This window comes from Haliotis cracherodii, unplaced genomic scaffold, assembly GCF_022045235.1.
Source record: "Haliotis cracherodii isolate W230 unplaced genomic scaffold, xgHalCrac1.p SCAF_5, whole genome shotgun sequence".
Taxonomy (NCBI): Eukaryota; Metazoa; Mollusca; class Gastropoda; order Lepetellida; family Haliotidae; genus Haliotis; species Haliotis cracherodii.
This window is the reverse complement of record NW_027266308.1, coordinates 18690918-18709513: the sequence shown is the minus strand read 5'-3', so window position 1 is coordinate 18709513 and position 18596 is coordinate 18690918. Positions and strand designations below refer to the sequence as shown.

At 38.4% G+C, this 18596-nt stretch overlaps 1 protein-coding gene across 3 annotated transcripts in view; it reads right to left on the bottom strand.

Moving 5' to 3' along the window:
- Nucleotides 1-18596, bottom strand: part of LOC139443050 (GTP cyclohydrolase 1-like) — a 111540-nt gene that overhangs the window by 68560 nt on the left and 24384 nt on the right. For all 3 annotated transcript variants that reach the window (XM_071223971.1, XM_071223972.1, XM_071223973.1), the window contains exon 3: nucleotides 6339-6394. In XM_071223971.1, the coding sequence (XP_071080072.1) occupies nucleotides 6339-6394 (56 nt within the window). The remainder of the gene's footprint in view (nucleotides 1-6338; nucleotides 6395-18596) is intronic.

Below are 18596 nucleotides of genomic sequence, written 5' to 3'. Positions count from 1 at the left end.
CCAGCACACAGAAGATAGGTTATCAAGTACTTGGCTAGAACTATCATATGGTGAAACCACACCAGCACACAGAAGATAAGTGATCAAGTACTTGACTAGAACTATCATATGGTGAAACCACACCAGCACACAGAAGATAAGTGATCAAGTACTTGACTAGAACTATCATATGGTGAAACCACACCAGCACACAGAAGATAAGTGATCAAGTACTTGACTAGAACTATCATATGGTGAAACCACACCAGCACACAGAAGATAAGTGATCAAGTACTTGACTAGAACTATCATATGGTTAAACCACACCAGCACACAGAAGATAGGTTATCAAGTACTTGACTAGAACTATCATATGGTGAAACCACACCAGCACACAGAAGATAGGTTATCAAGTACTTGACTAGAACTATCATATGGTTAAACCACACCAGCACACAGAAGATAGGTTATCAAGTACTTGACTAGAACTATCATATGGTGAAACCACACTAGCACACAGAAGATTAGTTATCAAGTACTTGACAAGAACTATCATATGGTTAAACCACACCAGCACACAGAAGATAGGTTATCAAGTACTTGACTAGAACTATCATATGGTGATACCACGCTAGCACACAGAGGATAAGTTATCAAGTACTTGACTAGAACTACCATATGGTGAAACCACGCTAGCACACAGAGGATAAGTTATCAAGTACTTGACAAGAACTACCATATGGTGAAACCACGCTAGCACACAGAGGATAAGTTATCAAGTACTTGACTAGAACTACCAGAAGGTGAAACCACGCTAGCACACAGAGGATAAGTGATCAAGTACTTGACTTGAACTACTAGAAGGGTGTTGAACTCACTTCACTCACCTCACTCTGCAATATTGCAGCCAAATGATGGCAGCCTACAAGCAGCTGCTCTGATTCAAAAGAAATGACTCTACAGATTCTAATCATAGCCATCAGGATGGAGCAATGCTTTGACTTTCAAATAATAATAATAATAATAATAATAATAATAATAATAATAATAATAATAATGATAATAATAATAATAATAATAATCACCAATCATTATGGGAGGGCGTGGTTTGATAAATGTTGGGGCTCTCTATGATAGAATTGTTTGTGCACTTTTGCACACATTTATTTGTCTTGTAAGCATGTCAAGACTCATGATGAAAACAAGGCATTCCACAGTTTTCTTAAACAAGCCAAGGATGTGGGACATAATCTCAATGTCAGTGTTGATTTTGTTGATGGTTCTGTAGTGCTGGGCGATACAGAAATGAGTGTCAACCAAGTAAAGTGCCAAATCAAATCGGCCCATACTCAGTTTTTCAAAGAGAGGCTATCTGAATGACCACTGCATCGAGTTTATGTACAGTGTGTTGAGAAAATCAGCAACCCTGCAGAGTCCTTCACTTGGATGAGGTCGGCTGGCCTGAAGAGTGAAACAGAAGGCTTTCTGTTTGCTGCTCAGGACCAGTCACTTCCCACCGTCAATGTGTGATGTGGCATCAAAATGAGACTGTCCAACACATTGTCAGTGGATGCCCAGCTATGGTACAAACACAGTATCTTAAGTGACATGATGGAGTGGAATCATTTTATTACCGTCTTCGCCATGCTTGTGGTTTTGACACAGAGGTCCATCCATGGTACGACCCGGAATATGTAGAAGGTATCTTGGAAAATGATAAGATACAAAATTCTTTGGAATAGGCCCGTATACAGCCTGAGACAGACGTATCCAGGTGACTAACCTGATCTTGTCCTTTTTGATAAATCCAATGAAATCATTTACACCATTGAATTTTCTGTCCCCTTTGACACTTATGTGCTTGACAAGATTGAGGAAAAACATGGCAAATACGCAGATCTCACTTTCGAAATGTCAGGCTCGCATCCCAAGTACCAAGTTGTCCGACTCCCCATTGTTCTCGGTGCCTTAGGTTTGGTACCTCCCAACTGTTGTCTGAGTGAGTGAGTGAGTGAGTGAGTATGGTTTTACGCCGCTTTTAGCAATATTCCAGCAATATCATGGCGGGGAACACCAGAAATGGGCTTCACACATTGTACCCATGTCGGGAATTGAGCCCGGGTCTTCAGCGTGACGAGCTAACGCTTTAACCACTAGGCTACCCGACCGCCCCAACTGTTGTCTGACATTGGGAGAGTACCCGGGTTTGCTATCAGGAATACAGCCCTTTGACCATCTGGGTAATGCAGAAAGCTGCAGTGTTGGGGAGTCTTCACATTCTCCGAAAAGTTCTGGGTGGATTTGACAATGCATCATCATCATCATCATCATCATAACCATAATAATAGGCCTTAATATACTGCGCCATATCCACACCACAGGGGCATGGTCAAAGCACTGCACTATTATTACCCCAGTCAATGGATCAGTGTACTCTCAACCATCATTCTCAGCTCCCTAAGGAGTATACAACCCAAGCTGACTTGTGAGATGCTAGAATGTTAACAAGCATATTGCCATCTCATTCTACTGGGTACCCATTGACTGCTGCCAAGATATATACTGTAAATCATGAAATCCATGCATCACCACATTAATGCAACGATCTACCCCTTGCCTAATATGAACATGAAATTAATGCAAGGTACCCTACCACTGAACATTAAAACACAACCAGAAAACAATATCATCAAGTTCAGATTTAAGTTATATGTTAGCCAAATCTTTCAAACATAAATTACAACAACTATTACTGTATAGACATTGTCACTGTGTCACTACGTGGGTGAGCAGTGTTTTCTTGTAATAATAAAATCATTTGACAAGGTAACCAAGAACAAAGACGCTGTAATACATTATTTGCGATTGTCTTACCTGTTTCATCAACTTGTAAACAAATTTACAACACTGAATACTTGGTGAGAAGCACTAAGCTCTGGAAGAATTACCAAGTTTACAACACTGAATACTTGGTGAGAAGCACTAAGCTCTGGAAGAATTACCAAGTTTACAACACTGAATACTTGGTGAGAAGCACTAAGCTCGCGTTCACTTACCAAGTTTACAACACTGAATACTTGGTGAGAAGCACTAAGCTCGCGTTCACTTAACAAGTTTACAAAACTGAACACTTGGTGAGAAGCACTAAGCTCGCGCACAATTACCAAGTTTACAACACTGAACACTTGGTGAGAAGCACTAAGCTCGCGTTTACTTACCAAGTTTACAACACTGAACTCTTGGTGAGAAGCACTAAGCTCGCGCACAATTACCAAGTTTACAACACTGAATACTTGGTAAGAAGCACTAAGCTCGCGCTCAATTACCAAATTTACAACACTGAATACTTGGTGAGAAGCACTAAGCTCGCGTTCACTTACCAAGTTTACAACACTGAACACTTGGTGAGAAGCACTAAGCTCGCGCTCAATTACCAAGTTTACAACACTGAACACTTGGTGAGAAGCACTAAGCTCGCGCTCAATTACAAAGTTTACAGTAAGTTATGTAATGTACCTCATAATTTTCACCCATATGCAGCGAACCTGAGATGACAATATCCTCCAATTTCTCCACATAAAAATTTGTCCCTTTATTAAATTTATCAAGGACATTAATCTCAAGCTCGCATCAATTTCATGAATTACAGTATTCTGGAGAGGACTTGACCCTGGGTCATGCGGGTCACCATAAATAGAGCAGCAGTTTGAACGCAGGATAGAGTTCACTGTGTGTATGATCAATCGACAAACCCCCCACAACACCCCCCTTCCCTCCCCATCACTTACAGCAGTGTAGCAGCAAACTGAAGTGGGCAAGGTTATTAGAATTATCACAGAGTTGGAACTCCTTATTGGTTATTGCACTTCACATATCATTTAGAAAGGAATATCTCAAAATCAAATTTGGTCAAATTCCTTCAGTTATTTTCAAAGTTATTTTCAGGAAACCATACACGTTTATATTCAAGCAAACTTGTTCCGTCTTTCATCATCTTCCTGAGGCAAGGGAGTAAACTGACTATATAAGTCCAGTTTCTTGCTAAACGAGGCTGGAATTATGGAGTTATATTTTGGCTGGAAATCGCTTAACCCTTTCACCCCCGACTGCCTGATTTATCGGGCAGCATAAACCGTGTCCCAGTCCCAGTACCCGGGCGGCACGACCGTGTTTACAAAATCGCTCTTTCTACTTTTTTTCTCATGTGTAATCTCGTTATAAATATGGAAACGAGATCTACACGTAATGACACGTCATTCGATTGAATTTCCCAGTCTTTTGGGCGCGAAAACCGCGAATATGTGACCTGTTTTCGCGACAGGTTTTTTCTCGCTTGAATCGTAAATCTAGCGTAATGGCGGCCAACTATGATTTGGATAGCGATCAGATGACTAACAACGACTCTATCGGGATTAATAATTTGTTTGATTTGAAAAACTTACATGAAGGGGAGAGGGAATTTCGCGAATATTTTCGTGAAGATTTTGACGGTTTTGACGAGGTGTCCCCCCCCCCGCCAACTTTCAAGAATGGGAGTGGCAGAGGGACCACAACGGTGGAGACATGAGGGATTTTGAAGAGGCGACCGGACTCAAGAATATATATTGACACGGTGAGTGAAGTATCGTGCTATTGATTTTTTCCAACTATTTTACAATGATTCTGTGTTTGAACAGATTATCAGGGCAACGAAATGAGAAAGCAGCCTACACGTGAACGAGCGATCACAACAAGAATAAAGGTGAGTGGCATGACGTTTCTCTTTTCTGTTTTTTAAATTCAATTTACTGATCGCAATCTGAATTGTAGTTTGCCGGTTTGTCGTATGTCCTTATATTTCGCTCAATTTGAATAAAATTTATTTCCATATTCATGTTTGTTTTCTTGTTTTTTACATCTTAATTTAAATTTTAGTAACTGTAATAATTATTTATTTATCAATTGATGTAATAAAGTACTGATTTAATTCATTATGCAATTGTAAATAGCAGTGTATTGTAAATATGTTATCACAACTTGTATATTTGCAGAACTTGAATTTACGATCTTTCCGTCCTTTTACAATCTTTCCCTCCTTTCAGATCAATCTGTGATATCTTCTCTGTGATGTCATTCTTATAGTAATTGTGGTTCAATGTTCAGGTAATGTGATAAATTACTATTTAAAAACTTAAATACTTAATTTTTGTTTCAAATCCTGAAAAAGAACAAAATGAATCAAATATTTGTGTTTTTACCTGTGTTAACGAGTTTACCTGCGTTAACAAGTTTACCTGTGTTAACGAGTTTACCTAAGAGGCTGTAAGTGTATCATAAGTAATATGTGACATCAGTATAGAAAACAAAGTCAGTACCAAGAGTTGTAAACTTGTTTATTTGTTTACATATGTGCATGAAGAGAATTTACCTGTAATACCTGGGATTACCTGTGCCGTCCAAGATGACAAGACCACTGTGTTATGTTTACATGGTATCTGTGATTTATTTTTGTGATTTTTAATACAATTTTTGCCAAAATTCATTGACTGTTTTCATTTTTTCAGTGTTTACAAGTTTTATTTCACTTGTAAACACCTGTAATTAGAAAATAACAAAGGTTAGAGACAATAACAACAAAGAATATTACAGTATACTTAATCCTCTTTACAATGGTATATGATAAATGTATATTAAAAGCAAGTTTCTGGAAGAAAAAGTGCATCAAAAATGATAGAGTGATTTTCCAATAATACTGCCAGGGAGGCCATTGTGCAGGCCTTGTCAGTGTCAGGGACTGCAGTGTTTCAAGGGACATAACTCTTGGGCAGCCAGGGATGAAAGAATTAATGAAATGGACATTTGGTTTGTAAACAACATGGCGACTTCCGTGCAGATTTCAGTCAACTACAGGAATTGCAAACCATGTGTACTGCAAACTGGGTGTCAACAGATGTTGTCCAAATCTTTTCATGTTTTTAATGAAGGTGCTCAAGTGATCGCGAGGTAAGACTCATTTTATTACAATAAGGATCTTGATGATCGATCAGACAGACTTGACTGGGTGCCGCCATTTTGTTAGAAGCAAATGCAAGTGATAAGTAAGGTGGAATCAGATTGGTCAGTAGGAGGGACATAGAAGGGACATAACTCGTAATTGCCACTGATGGCGCTATGACAGAGCCACAAAATTCCAGGCTAGTTTGTCAAGGGTGCAAACTGAACTTTTACAGTCAGTTAACTCCCTTGCCTCAGGAAGATGGACTTTCATAAGAGACAAGTTGTTATGTGTTGGAATATCTGAATGTATGAAGCTCAATTTGTCTGTGACCATTTGACCTGGTAACAAGGATGTTCATAAAACCACCAATAAAGATTCTTACCTGGCTAATTTACTGAGACCTAGAATTCTCTTGTTTGGCAGATAACCTATAGAAACCTGAAATGACAAAAAGAAATATTGGTTTATATATTTATATTTATATGTACATAACAATATTCATTTAGTTTGAACTAAGAGTATATATTGTTGTTGATTGTCTTTTTACAGTTGTGGTAATAACGGTAGATTTATCTTTATACTTACTGAAAAATGTGTGAAAACAAAAACAAAATGATATTCTTCAAGCAAATCAGGATGATGCATGTATAGTCACTGAAGGTTGGAGGGAATAGCTGATTAATTTCTGTTCCCTATCAATTGATACAGGACAAAATATCCAGTCACATACATGCATGATTGTTCATATATTTTAAATCCTTCCAAAAAACGGACACATGAAGATCTTTAGTTCGTCCGAGATACAACAGATGAAAATCTGATTCAGGCAATTGCGATTCAAACATCTGCTGATGAATGACATAAACCGGTTGGCCGGTTATTAGGGTAGTTAATCTTTAAACTTCAATATCAATAAATTGTCATTCAGTGTAAATAAAGTCTCTCGTACAGTTGTTGTATACATCAGGGACAACTTTGGACTTCTCACCAGAGCTAAAAAAAACAGAATTTCCACAAACATCTGGTAAAACTTGAACTGGTTCCTCAGATGGTTTGGTGACAGGAATCAGCTTGTGAACCATTTCCAAATTCTGAACATTATTCCAGACAGGCAGCAAAATATGTGCTGGGTATAATTAACTAGGAGACCCTTTATGCACATAAAAGTTCAAGTTGGGTAACCAAATCACATATTGATCTGCTAAAATTACTTTTACACGGATGAAGATTTGGTGAAACAAATAAAGTCTGATCCGATGTCTATTGATGATCTTGATTCCCGTGACCTTGATCCGGAGGTTATAAGTAGCACATGTGTCCATCAACAGTCAATCCTGCTTCACCCCACTTAGATCCCTTTTCCTAATATGAATCACAGCCACCATGCACGACAGAGTTTCCGTGTTTATGTCCCGTGAACTGATACAGAACAGAACTTTATTACGCCCAAAGCTACAAAAAGTAGCATGTTGAGGTTTAACAGGAGATGTGACGTATAATAGTGATGGCAGCTGTAATAGTGTGAATCAGTTTACCGGTAACTACGTACTCACTACATTACAAGCTTCTCAACCCGTGGGATAAGCGGAACTGATCCAGCTGAACAGACACAGAGACACTTGTCAGACAGATCCAGGTCCAGGGTCACTGATCTGCATCCATGGCTTGACAAGCCATGGACCCCACCATACAGAACGCCAGATCCAGGGTCTCGGGCTCCTTTGTTTTGTAAGCCTTAGCTAGCTTGGCGTCGAAGCTTGCATAATGATTTCTTGCAATGTCTACTTTTTAAGTAATATCCTGCGAAATTTCTGATTTAAAATTCACAAACATTGAAGACAACAATTTTAAAAATTCCCTCAAAGCTGGCTGTTTTTCTTAATTTTGTTCTTTGCTGATATGCCCTGATAAAAAAATCAGAAGAGGTCGGATATATTGATAGTTACTGCTTGTCCATTAGGTTATTTCAATGCAACAATTCTTTGAATTCAGCCCAGAGATCACAATGATCGGAAATTGAACCCTTCTTCTAAACCAATATCTCTGCACAACAAATGCAGGTCTGACCTAATCATGAAAGTTTTGTACATGGTGCATCATCAATAAAAGAACTTCCTTTCTTGCAGAATAATATACATAAGTAGGTACTGATATCAAGATATAACAGAGAACTTTGTCTAATAGATCGCAAAAAAATCAATGCAAAATTTATTTGTGCAAACACAACAAGCAATGAGGAGAAAATACAAAATTTATAATACACATGATAAAACAACATACATAATAAAGTTTGGCACTGGCTGACTGATACTTTATCCCAAAGAGAGGAATGGCCGAGAGCTAGGTGATGGTCCTTGGGCTGCTGTGGCAACTCAGACAGTGGTCTGCGGACCAGGGCTGCGACCTGAGCTCTGGTTTAGGCTTGTAGGATATAGGACCAAGTCGAAAAGCAAGTGATTAGATGGGTACATCCTCACAAGAATGAGAGCCCCCAAGGTGTGCAAGGTGTGGTAAGGAAAGTACATGGTGTACCTAAAGCATGTCCAATATGGCAAGTGGCAACAAATGAACAGAGAAGATACATAAACACAATGCAATGGAATCAACTATAAAAAAACATTTCAATGTAGCTGGTCAGAGTGTTCTCAATATGACAAGGTATCTTGTGAACATGTAATTAAAGACAACTGAGCATTCTTAATTACCGCTTCTGGGGTTTACACATATAGTGTATAACAGTTTGACTGCCATCTACCCAGTGTCTTAATGAGGTGGTCTTCCATACGAACTGTAGCCGCAGAAGTCACTGCCCCTATGCAAAATGAGTGTCCAGAGTATTTAGCTGTGTCGAGACTGTGTCATAGTCATATTATGCCATTACAGGAACATAGCATGCGAAAAGGCTTTCCCAACACAGCCAACAAACAGAGCGTCACTGCCCATGGCGCCATGAAGTCGTCTTACTTGTTTCAAGCGGTTCAGATTGGCAAATGGGCAAATGGTAGAGTGGTTGGCCAAGAAGGGAATGGCCAAACCCTGTCTAAAAATGTCTGTTTTGGAAGCTTTGAGAACAAGGGTACACTTTCATGTATTATGGTCTACTGGGATATCAGATTGGCTTAAATTGGTACTTGCATCAAAGTCACTTGAAAAAGTGAACTCAGCACAACATAGAATCCAAGAAAGCAGTGGTGCATATGATCTCCATAACCAGATCATTAAAAAGGTCCGAGCACCCATTCCCGTAGTTTACACACAATCTTCTTCAGAAACATTGAAGGCTATAGGTAAGCGTTTAGGCACACTCTGTTGTTGTAGCTTCTTGTATCCATGAAGCATAGTTCATAGATGATTTAGACCACCAGTATACACTAAATCGACCACTGTATGCACACCTGCCTCCAGATAAGAGAACAGAATACCCGCAAGGTGAGATTTGATAGTTCTATGCTGTAGTTTCACTTCACCAAAACAATAGGCCACGTATCGTTGCAGAAGTTCAGAATCAACTTGTGGCAGACCTTGTGCTGCCCGTGTAAGGCTTGAGCATGTAGGGTACAGGCTATATCTGAGGAGAAAGGCAACATATGACTGAAAGCCAGAAGCATAGGTGGTCTTGGTTCTGTCCCTCACAGCAGCATCCCATAGGGGTGTCTAGGTGTCTTGCCAGACCCATATCAACAGTCAGTGTTGTGGATTCTGTGCTGATACGGATACAATGTGTGAAGGGTATCAAACCCAGCTATGTTGATAATCCTTAAGGTAACAAGGTGGACGAAAAATAGATCATAGGAACGGCAAATCTTTGATGAAGGAAGGCAATCCTATTCAAAAGCGCAAGTGTGATCCTGGCTTCATCAATACCCATCTGCAGTAGCAGATGAATGCAGACAATCAATCAGGGGCATTTTGGAGGGTGGCTTGGACAAACCATCAAAAGGCTGCTGCTTGCTCCAACAGAAACGTTGATACGGGTGACAAATGGTTAGACTGTTACTGTGGGAACGTCGTCAATGAGGAAGTTGTCAGAGACTGTCACCATCCACCAAGAAGGATGATAAAGTGGAAGCGAAGATGAAATATCGACAGAATCAGTAGGGGTCGGCTCGGCTTGGTCTTGGGATTGATCCGGGATTTTAGACTTAATCACTGGTCTTGGTATATACATAAATAAAAACAAAAGATTAATTTGTGAAATGGGAACATGAAGGACATGTTTTGTGTGCTGCATGCGCGACAAACACAACCTCTAACAAGCGAATCAGAGGTAGAAAATATATGTGCTATTCTTTGAGACATGTCGGACGATTTTTGGGGGGTTCCTATTTTCCCTCAATTACTAATATAAAGTGGACATAATTGTGGAGGACCTTTGTGAGAGAAAAAAAATGTAATCTCTAATATTATGACACATATATTGCTCAGCTCATATGTTGAGTGTGTGTAGGTCGTCCAGCATGTAAAGCGTGCATGACTGAGATTCTTGGGAGGTGAACATAGTGGTGCCTGGTGTTTGGGTAGATTGCTTTTTGAGAAGCTGGAAACCTTTGTTAAAGCATGTTTTAACCTTGGATCAAAAAAAGAAATGCATAGAGTGAGATTTGATAAGTTTTAAAATTATTGTATTCAAAACATTTAAAGCAGCAAGAAAATAAGGTTTATTTGCACTTTTGTCCTGTCTATGAATTTCAAAGGCTGAAATGAAAATACAGCAGAGGTGGAGCCTTTATATACATAGGCTCCAAATAAGGTCTTGCTGGAGGAAATTACCTCCAAAATTAGACACATGATCGCACAAGCTACCTCCATAATTAAACACTTGATCACACAAGCCTGTACCTCCACTCTTGGAGGCAAGCCTCTGTTCACGTTCTCGGCAAAGCAAACCTATTCTTCACCATTTTTCAACTCTTGGACATTCTCCTATCCAATAATAAACAATGATTCCTTTATATGAGGGGGGTTATAACATAATATACTACTCTTTCTTTCAACAGAAATGAGAAAAAGGCCATTCACATCACAGTTTCACTATTCGGTGAAAAAACGATGTGCGAAGCATACTACTGTTTCTTCAATCACATTTATTGTTTGCATTCCGGTACTCTCATTTCATTTGTTGTGAGACTTTCCTGTATCTAATATAATCACTGATTTGTGTATAAAATAAATCATTGATCATATTTACTTTGTTCCTTCTCGGTGTACCCTGATCAAAACTTGCTGATAAGTCCTTGACAGTGACAATAGCTTTCGTGTTATCATGAAATGTTAAATTTTCTTGGAAGATGAATTGGTGATTTCAGAAGAAGTACAAGTGAACCCCTACCTGTGACCAACAAAAGTGATGAAAATAATCATGACGATCCCCATCAAGTGGTTGCAAAACACAGACTGGTTTGTATTTTTTCTCCAGATCACAATATCCCATTGTAGTCATGAAATAGCACTACAAAGATGTAGAGACATGTCATAGACTCTGTAAATCTGTCACTTGCTAATGTGTTACATTACACTGTAAACATTGGCTGAGTGTTTTAGGACTGACTGCTGGCATACATTATGCAATAGTGAGTGAGTGAGTTAGTTGGGTTTAACGCCGCTTTTAACAGTATTCCAGTTATATCACGGCGTTTAAGCTTAAAGTTGGAGGAAAGCCCAAAGTGATGCAGGTCTCAGACCCACAAGCACAAGTATGGTGCTGACAAACCTAGAAACATAATCAGGGAGACCTGGGATTCAAACCCTCCATCATAGGTTTCTGGTGTGCCTAAGGGACACAACTCTGCACTCATGCGGCACTGGATCCACCTCTGGCTATAAAATGGATGGCCCTATCTAACCTATAACTTAGTCCTTAGATTCCAACATTCTCCTGATTGTGTAAGTATATTTTGACTAATGTTGCACCATTATTAATGGAGCACTAGCCTTATCATCAAATTTTAATGTACGTAATACCAAAAAAATAACACCATTCCTTTTGACGTCATGGCTGTTTTTATGTCTTTGATAACGTTGGAGAAAGACGACACTGGTATTTTGATTAATATATATCTCCCCTAATTTTCATTCATGGTATGGAAAAACTTGATGTGTAAAACGGAATTTGAAGCTTTTTCGACACAACATAAAATGACTGATTTCATCAAGTAAATAATGTTTTGAATATGTAAACAATTAGATACTTTATTGTGTTTCTTAATTGGACTAGACACGCCCCTGTTTGGCATCAATTTACTAAATGAAATAACCAAAAGAATATTTCAAAACAAAAAATATTACATTCAATATTGGACATATATTTGTTCATTACTATGTTATAATTCCAAGAACAAGACAATTCTTTCAGAGATGTGTGCATATATTTTAACGAATTTTTTTATTCATTTTGTTAAAGTCATATATTCAGTTGTAGTTATAAAATAAAATGAAACGGCTATTCATGGACATTGGTTATATGAACTTATGATATTGACTATTCACATCCAAAGAAATACGTCCATGCTGCAGTTACATTTACACTTCATCTTGTAACACTTGTCCAAAGGAAAGAAATATCGTATTCGACACTAAACACCTATCAATTGTTATGTAAACAATGTTCAAACAAACGGGAGATTATCAAAGGTTCGTTCATACATGTTGTGGCCTATATTTACGTATGATATCATTTTGAACATTGACAAATATCCAAAGTGAAATTAATTGTGTGAAAAAATGTATAAAAGATATGCAAAATCTACATCATAACTGAAACTGTAAACAGCATGCTACAATGATCGTGTGCACGCTCATTTAAGGACCTTCACCTCAAAGAAATTACCAAATATGTACCACACTGTTGATGTATGACATCACTACCTGTGACGGACTCTTACAAAATGGCGTGTTCACTGTCAACAGTACAAGTGATTTTATGAGGGGACTTTTGTTGATTCAGGGATCGTATGTACTGTTATTTGTTGTTATAATTTTCATTGAAACAAACCGAAATAGTCAGAAATTCAGACAAATACCGTTGTCGTGCATGATTTTGCATCAGTCGAGGCATCACACAGGACGGTAACTTTGACAATTTCTGTTGAAAATATCAAATCATTGCAATGTATCTATGTTAAATTCCATAATTCTTCCTACAATTCTCTTCCCATGCATATTCTGAAAATGTTGAGCCAATATCTTGAACGAAGAGACGAACGGATAGCTCAAAATAGGAGAAATTGCTACACTATGTAAAATCTGTATTTTGCTTTGTTTACATTTCAAACAAGTGCAGTTTTTCAAGCACAGCGTTCGTTTTCACACCCGACTTTTTTTTGTGCTTGATTTCATCCAGCCACTTTGTATTGGTGACAAAGACAATTGGTCATTTGATTCTAAAAAGTATGAGGAATTCAAGGATGTGTGTATCGCAGCTAAGTTTGAAATATACATGATGTTACAGGCGCCTCATAACCGGTGTACCTGAAACGTTATTTTGTAAACACTATCCAATATGGCGGAAAGTTCACTTTGGCGTTGGTGTTTGCGTATTTTCCAAAACATTCTAAACGATTCTAGAGTTATCGGAGACGTTTTGGAATGATCATTGGTGATTTCATATAAGACAGATACCCATGATCACTAATATGCTATTTTTGAAATTCATTTCTCCGAGTAAATATCTGAAATTTAAATTTCAAAACATGCTGTAAATAACGCCTTGAGTGGTGTGGCATCCAGGGGGTTCACTCTGACCTGAGCCTGTGACACATCTCAATGGCTAAGCTTGCATTCCCATTTTAGGGGAGGCAAACCTGTTCCATATCTTAAGCGAAATAATGAGCAATGAAGAGAAATAGGAGCGAATATGGGAGAATGAAAAAACTGATCCATAAAAAGACTTTTCTTCCAAAATGGTCCATGCAATTACCATGGCTTGTGAAATCTGAAACTGGCGAGTAACTTTTATCGCTAGCAATCCCAAATGTCCAGTAACATTTTGACACTACACACACACTGATGAACAATCATATTCATTGTACAACATATCTTTTAGTTGACTTTGCTAATTTACAACAAGATTATATAAAATTCATAAATTCTGTCGGTAATGCCCAGCTTGAAAAGTAGTTCTGTTTTAGTTTTCCCATAACAATAAATAGCCAGAACATCATTTATCATGCGCTAAGTCATGTCACATCAATTATACCAAGAGGGGTAATGATACTGCGTACAGTCAAGTCTCATTAATCTCATTTGCAACATATTAACTAAATCACTGTCTCGTTAATCCGTCAAAGTGATCAGCATACTCCGTGGTCAACTGCCTGCGAGCACGCAGACCTGTGGTTTGATGAGAGACAAGGCGGCTAGTAGCTGCATATTACAACGGCTGCAGAGATAAACTTGTTTAACAATAAACAATTAATACTTTAAATAATAATAAACACTTTCACATGTTTAGATTACCTCAAGCTCATTAAAATCAGATAGGTTCTGGCTAACAATATAACATTACAATATGAACATTTCATTTATCATTATCTGTTACATGTCCGTATTGTTATTTATTGAGTAGTTGTCCGATTTTCGATCATGATTGTTGATACTTCTTAATTTTGTTTTTTCAACATACTCGTTAATCCAACATAATCATATGCAACCAACCATGTTGGATTAATGGGACTTGACTGTACATGTAAGCTGTTTTCTGTGACTGAGCTCGTCCATCTTCCCTATCAATGAATGAATTAAAAGGTTTAGGAACGAACAAAAAATGTCAGTGGTGGATTGAGTAGTAGCTGCAACATAAGCATTCAGTGTGATCATGATGAATCAAGTGTGTTGGCCGGTGAAACCGATGAATGGTTCAGCAAATATCCATGGCTATGACTGTTCAATTCAGAATATGGAATGCCATGTGATGTTAGCTTACGAGCTACAGCCTCCAATCCCTTCAAAAGCATCCAAGATGTAACAAACCTTCAGAATTCTGCATTAGCTCCACATGAACATGCAAAAACTCAAATTGACAGTATTCACAAGTTGCAGCTTTTTTTCGCAAATTGATCACAGCAGAATGTTGTACATCGTAGTCAAGTCAAATTAACAGAAACACTTGACAGTTATGTCAATCAGTTTCGTACTGTTTATCGCATAGCTAAATTCATGCATTTTCAAATTCCAATGATACAGTTACAACAAAAGGCTGCAAATTATAATGGAATTAGAAAAATGCAGAGAAACAAGCATAGATTGACAAAATAAATGGCTGTGACTACATAGACATAATGCTTGATGAGATAAGTGATACCACTTCAGAAAAGAAACTTTCGTTGTCCGAGTATCAATGGGTGGTGAGGCAACATGCATACAGAATACCATACTCATTCTCGTTAGATACTTTTTTTTTACGAAACAAGTGGACTTTCTATGGTATCTGACCAAGTGAAAGCCAAATCAGATGCCATAGAAAGTTCACAACTTTTGTGAAAATGGTATCTAACGAGAATGAGTGTGGTGTTTTATTTATTACCCACGTTAAATATATATTTAAGTGTAAATTCATAACAACTTTCACTCGTTGACAGACCAAACTGAAACCAGTTGCAAAATCTGGTTGTGCTTGAATATTGATATATGCCCAAATATGGGCATTGTTGACATTTCTATGCATATGCATTAACAACATGCACCTGCTGTTGTGTTTGCAAACATAACAGCACCGACGCTCAAGATCCTTTTGGAAGAATTTCTTCAACTTATGGTGTTTCAAGCGCCATGTTGTTAGTACACACGACAACTATAAGAAAATTTGAAAAGTCACATTAGCACCGCGCTTTGAATAGCAGACCAATAGTCGGTCACTCGCACTGCCTGGGTCCAGTCTGTGCAATCAAATCAGTTCGGTATCCTTAATCTATCAGCTGAATTTATATCATGTCCGTACCATTTTGGTTGAGGGAAATCAGAGTGTTCGCCAAAGACATTCATGTTATCTGTACCACCATATACTGAAGACGTGAAAATCAACAAACATAAGTTTGCTTGCATATCAGTGACAGCTTTGAACGATCGAAAGGCAAGGTCACCACCGGAATAAGAAAAGACAACCGTGATCTAGTCACAGCGTTTTACGCAAGAGATAGGGAATGTTATTGTTCACATTTGGGATATTTTGGGCCACATAATCAGAAATCAGGCACACTTCTCCGGAGTTTTCAAATAATTTGTATCGGAAATGTTAATTTTGAGTGATCTGATCGTGCAGTATTCACGAAACACAAATTACGCTTCGAAAGGACACTGATGGCACAACCGGATCATCCCAAGTAAGTCTTGATATCTGTCCAAATTGTTAAAACTGACTTCATTTCACCAGGCTTATCCTTTTACTGAAAGTTGCAAAAGTGGTCGGGTGCGTCACGCTCATTGGGACCCTCAATCTATTGTTTGGTAGTCGTACATTGTAGTCGTACATTGTAAATGGACATAGCTGGATTATATAATGTCTAGCTCTATGCATATCTTATATACAATGTAAACCAAATTTGATGCGTGTGACTATCTTGTTTGGTTTAATAAAGTGTTTGTAAATATCTCTCGCTCTCATGAGATTGCTTCAGTTCTGCCTTGTAGTTGCAAAATGAATGATGTCTCGCAATTTGTTATGAATGAAAAAAGTAGTCCTGGTGTGACAAAGGTCACAGTTATCCAATCAAAATGAATAAAACAAGGTCAACCTTGTATGACACACGTGTGACGTACAGATTTAGTATTTTACCACCTGTATCTTCACCATGTGGGTAATAATGCATTTTATATCAGAGAATGAACAGAATACTGATTGCAGAAACTGAACAAGCCCTAACTGAGTTTCTCACAAGGAAAAGGATCTGTGATGAAAACATTGTTAAACCGTTTGGCTTTGGAGCAGACACAGCAGCCGTTTTAACCAGTCGACATAACAGACTTGGTGCCAAGCAGCAAAATGGACAGCTTATTCAAGTGCATTGTGTTGTACACATCAGGTTAAGTTGGCAGTATCCCAGGGAGCTAAAGGTATTGGGTATCACTCTATCGTTTCTACAGTGACTACATGTGACAAATTGAGAGAACTGCAAGAACTTTTAACTTCTGTTCAATGGTTGTCAGTTGAATATTGTCTGAAATTATTGATTTTACATTAAATTTAATATTTAATATCTAACACTGTCTCACTCTAAGTATTTTGTCTCTTTTTCCAAACATGAAATGGAAACAGTTTTGCAACTTGAAACACTTATCTGAACACAGCCTGTCCGGAACGCACAATGCCCAAGCCTTCATTCTTGTCTTCAGAAGCTGAAGTACAGTTACAAGAGACCATCCTGAGAGGGGTAGGATAGGCAGGCAGGCAGTTTGTGAGAGACAGGATAAATATTAAAAATTACATTGAATGTCAAATTATTTTTTTTTATCACGCATACTTTATAGGACAGTCTGGATGAAATCCTATCTGAGACCGTTGATCATAGGCGGACCCAGATAGGATTGGGGAAGGGGGCTTTTAAGACACAGCAATTAAGGAGTTGAATCACAAGCAGCTTTTGTCAAAATTGAATAATATAACATTGGTATGTTGTTGGCAGTAAAAGTATCTGAGAGGATTTTGATCATTTGGAACCCTCACGTTTGAAAATGCTTTTTCCGCCCATGTGGATGCACCACATATTGACAGTGTTTCTAGTGCATGAATTTTGATGGGCTCAGACTGGACAGAAAGGCAGTTCCTGCTAGTGTTAGGAACTGACGACCGATGATAGCAGTGGAATGCTGAACATTCGACCATGTTGACTAGGATGTTGATTTTTAGCATAGAGTCCTAACAGGGACCAAGACAAATAGCACCATGACAGTGCTGTCCAAAATTGATCCTCGCGAAATCTGGTACATGTATTCGCTGACACAAGTCACAGTGGCTAAGGGAGAAACACAGACGCCAAGTTGAGATGGTGAAGAGCAACAGTCAAGTCCCACACAGGAGGACAAAACTTCTACTTTTGATCCTCGAGTTGAAACTGCAAAAGTGTAGACCGAGCTCAGGGATGGTCCATGACCTTTGTGTTGCTGTCAAGAGCCAGCAGAGTTGATGGCTACCAAATAGGTTGAATGTTAGCTGAGGAAATTAGTAATCTGTTCAAGTTCTGCAGATCTTGCACTAAATGTACAACTGTGGGATGTCCTTGGGAGGAATCTGGTGCAGAAAAATCCTCAGCCAGCAAATCTGCAACAACTGTAACTTGCCCTCCAAACACACTCAGTGGACTTTAGAGCACTTAACGCGGCATCGATGCAGCGACTGCAAACAGCAAATAGGTGTTCATATACATTAGTGGCACATGTGTGACTTTGTCTTATGACCCTTGTGTATTCATTGCCAGCATTCAAGCTCTCGTTGCATTCATTTCCTATTTCTTCGTTGCACTTTTTGTTTATAAAATACATGTTAATGTCTGTTTTGTGTTCATGGTCACAGCTTCTGAAAACCTGATATTCCCCTAATTTTGTTGAGAAGTATGGAATAAGAACAGTTATGGGTGTCTATCATTTTATCCATAAATCACTACCACGTCCACGTGATTACTGATTCATTCCAGGCTATGCTGAAGTAAGT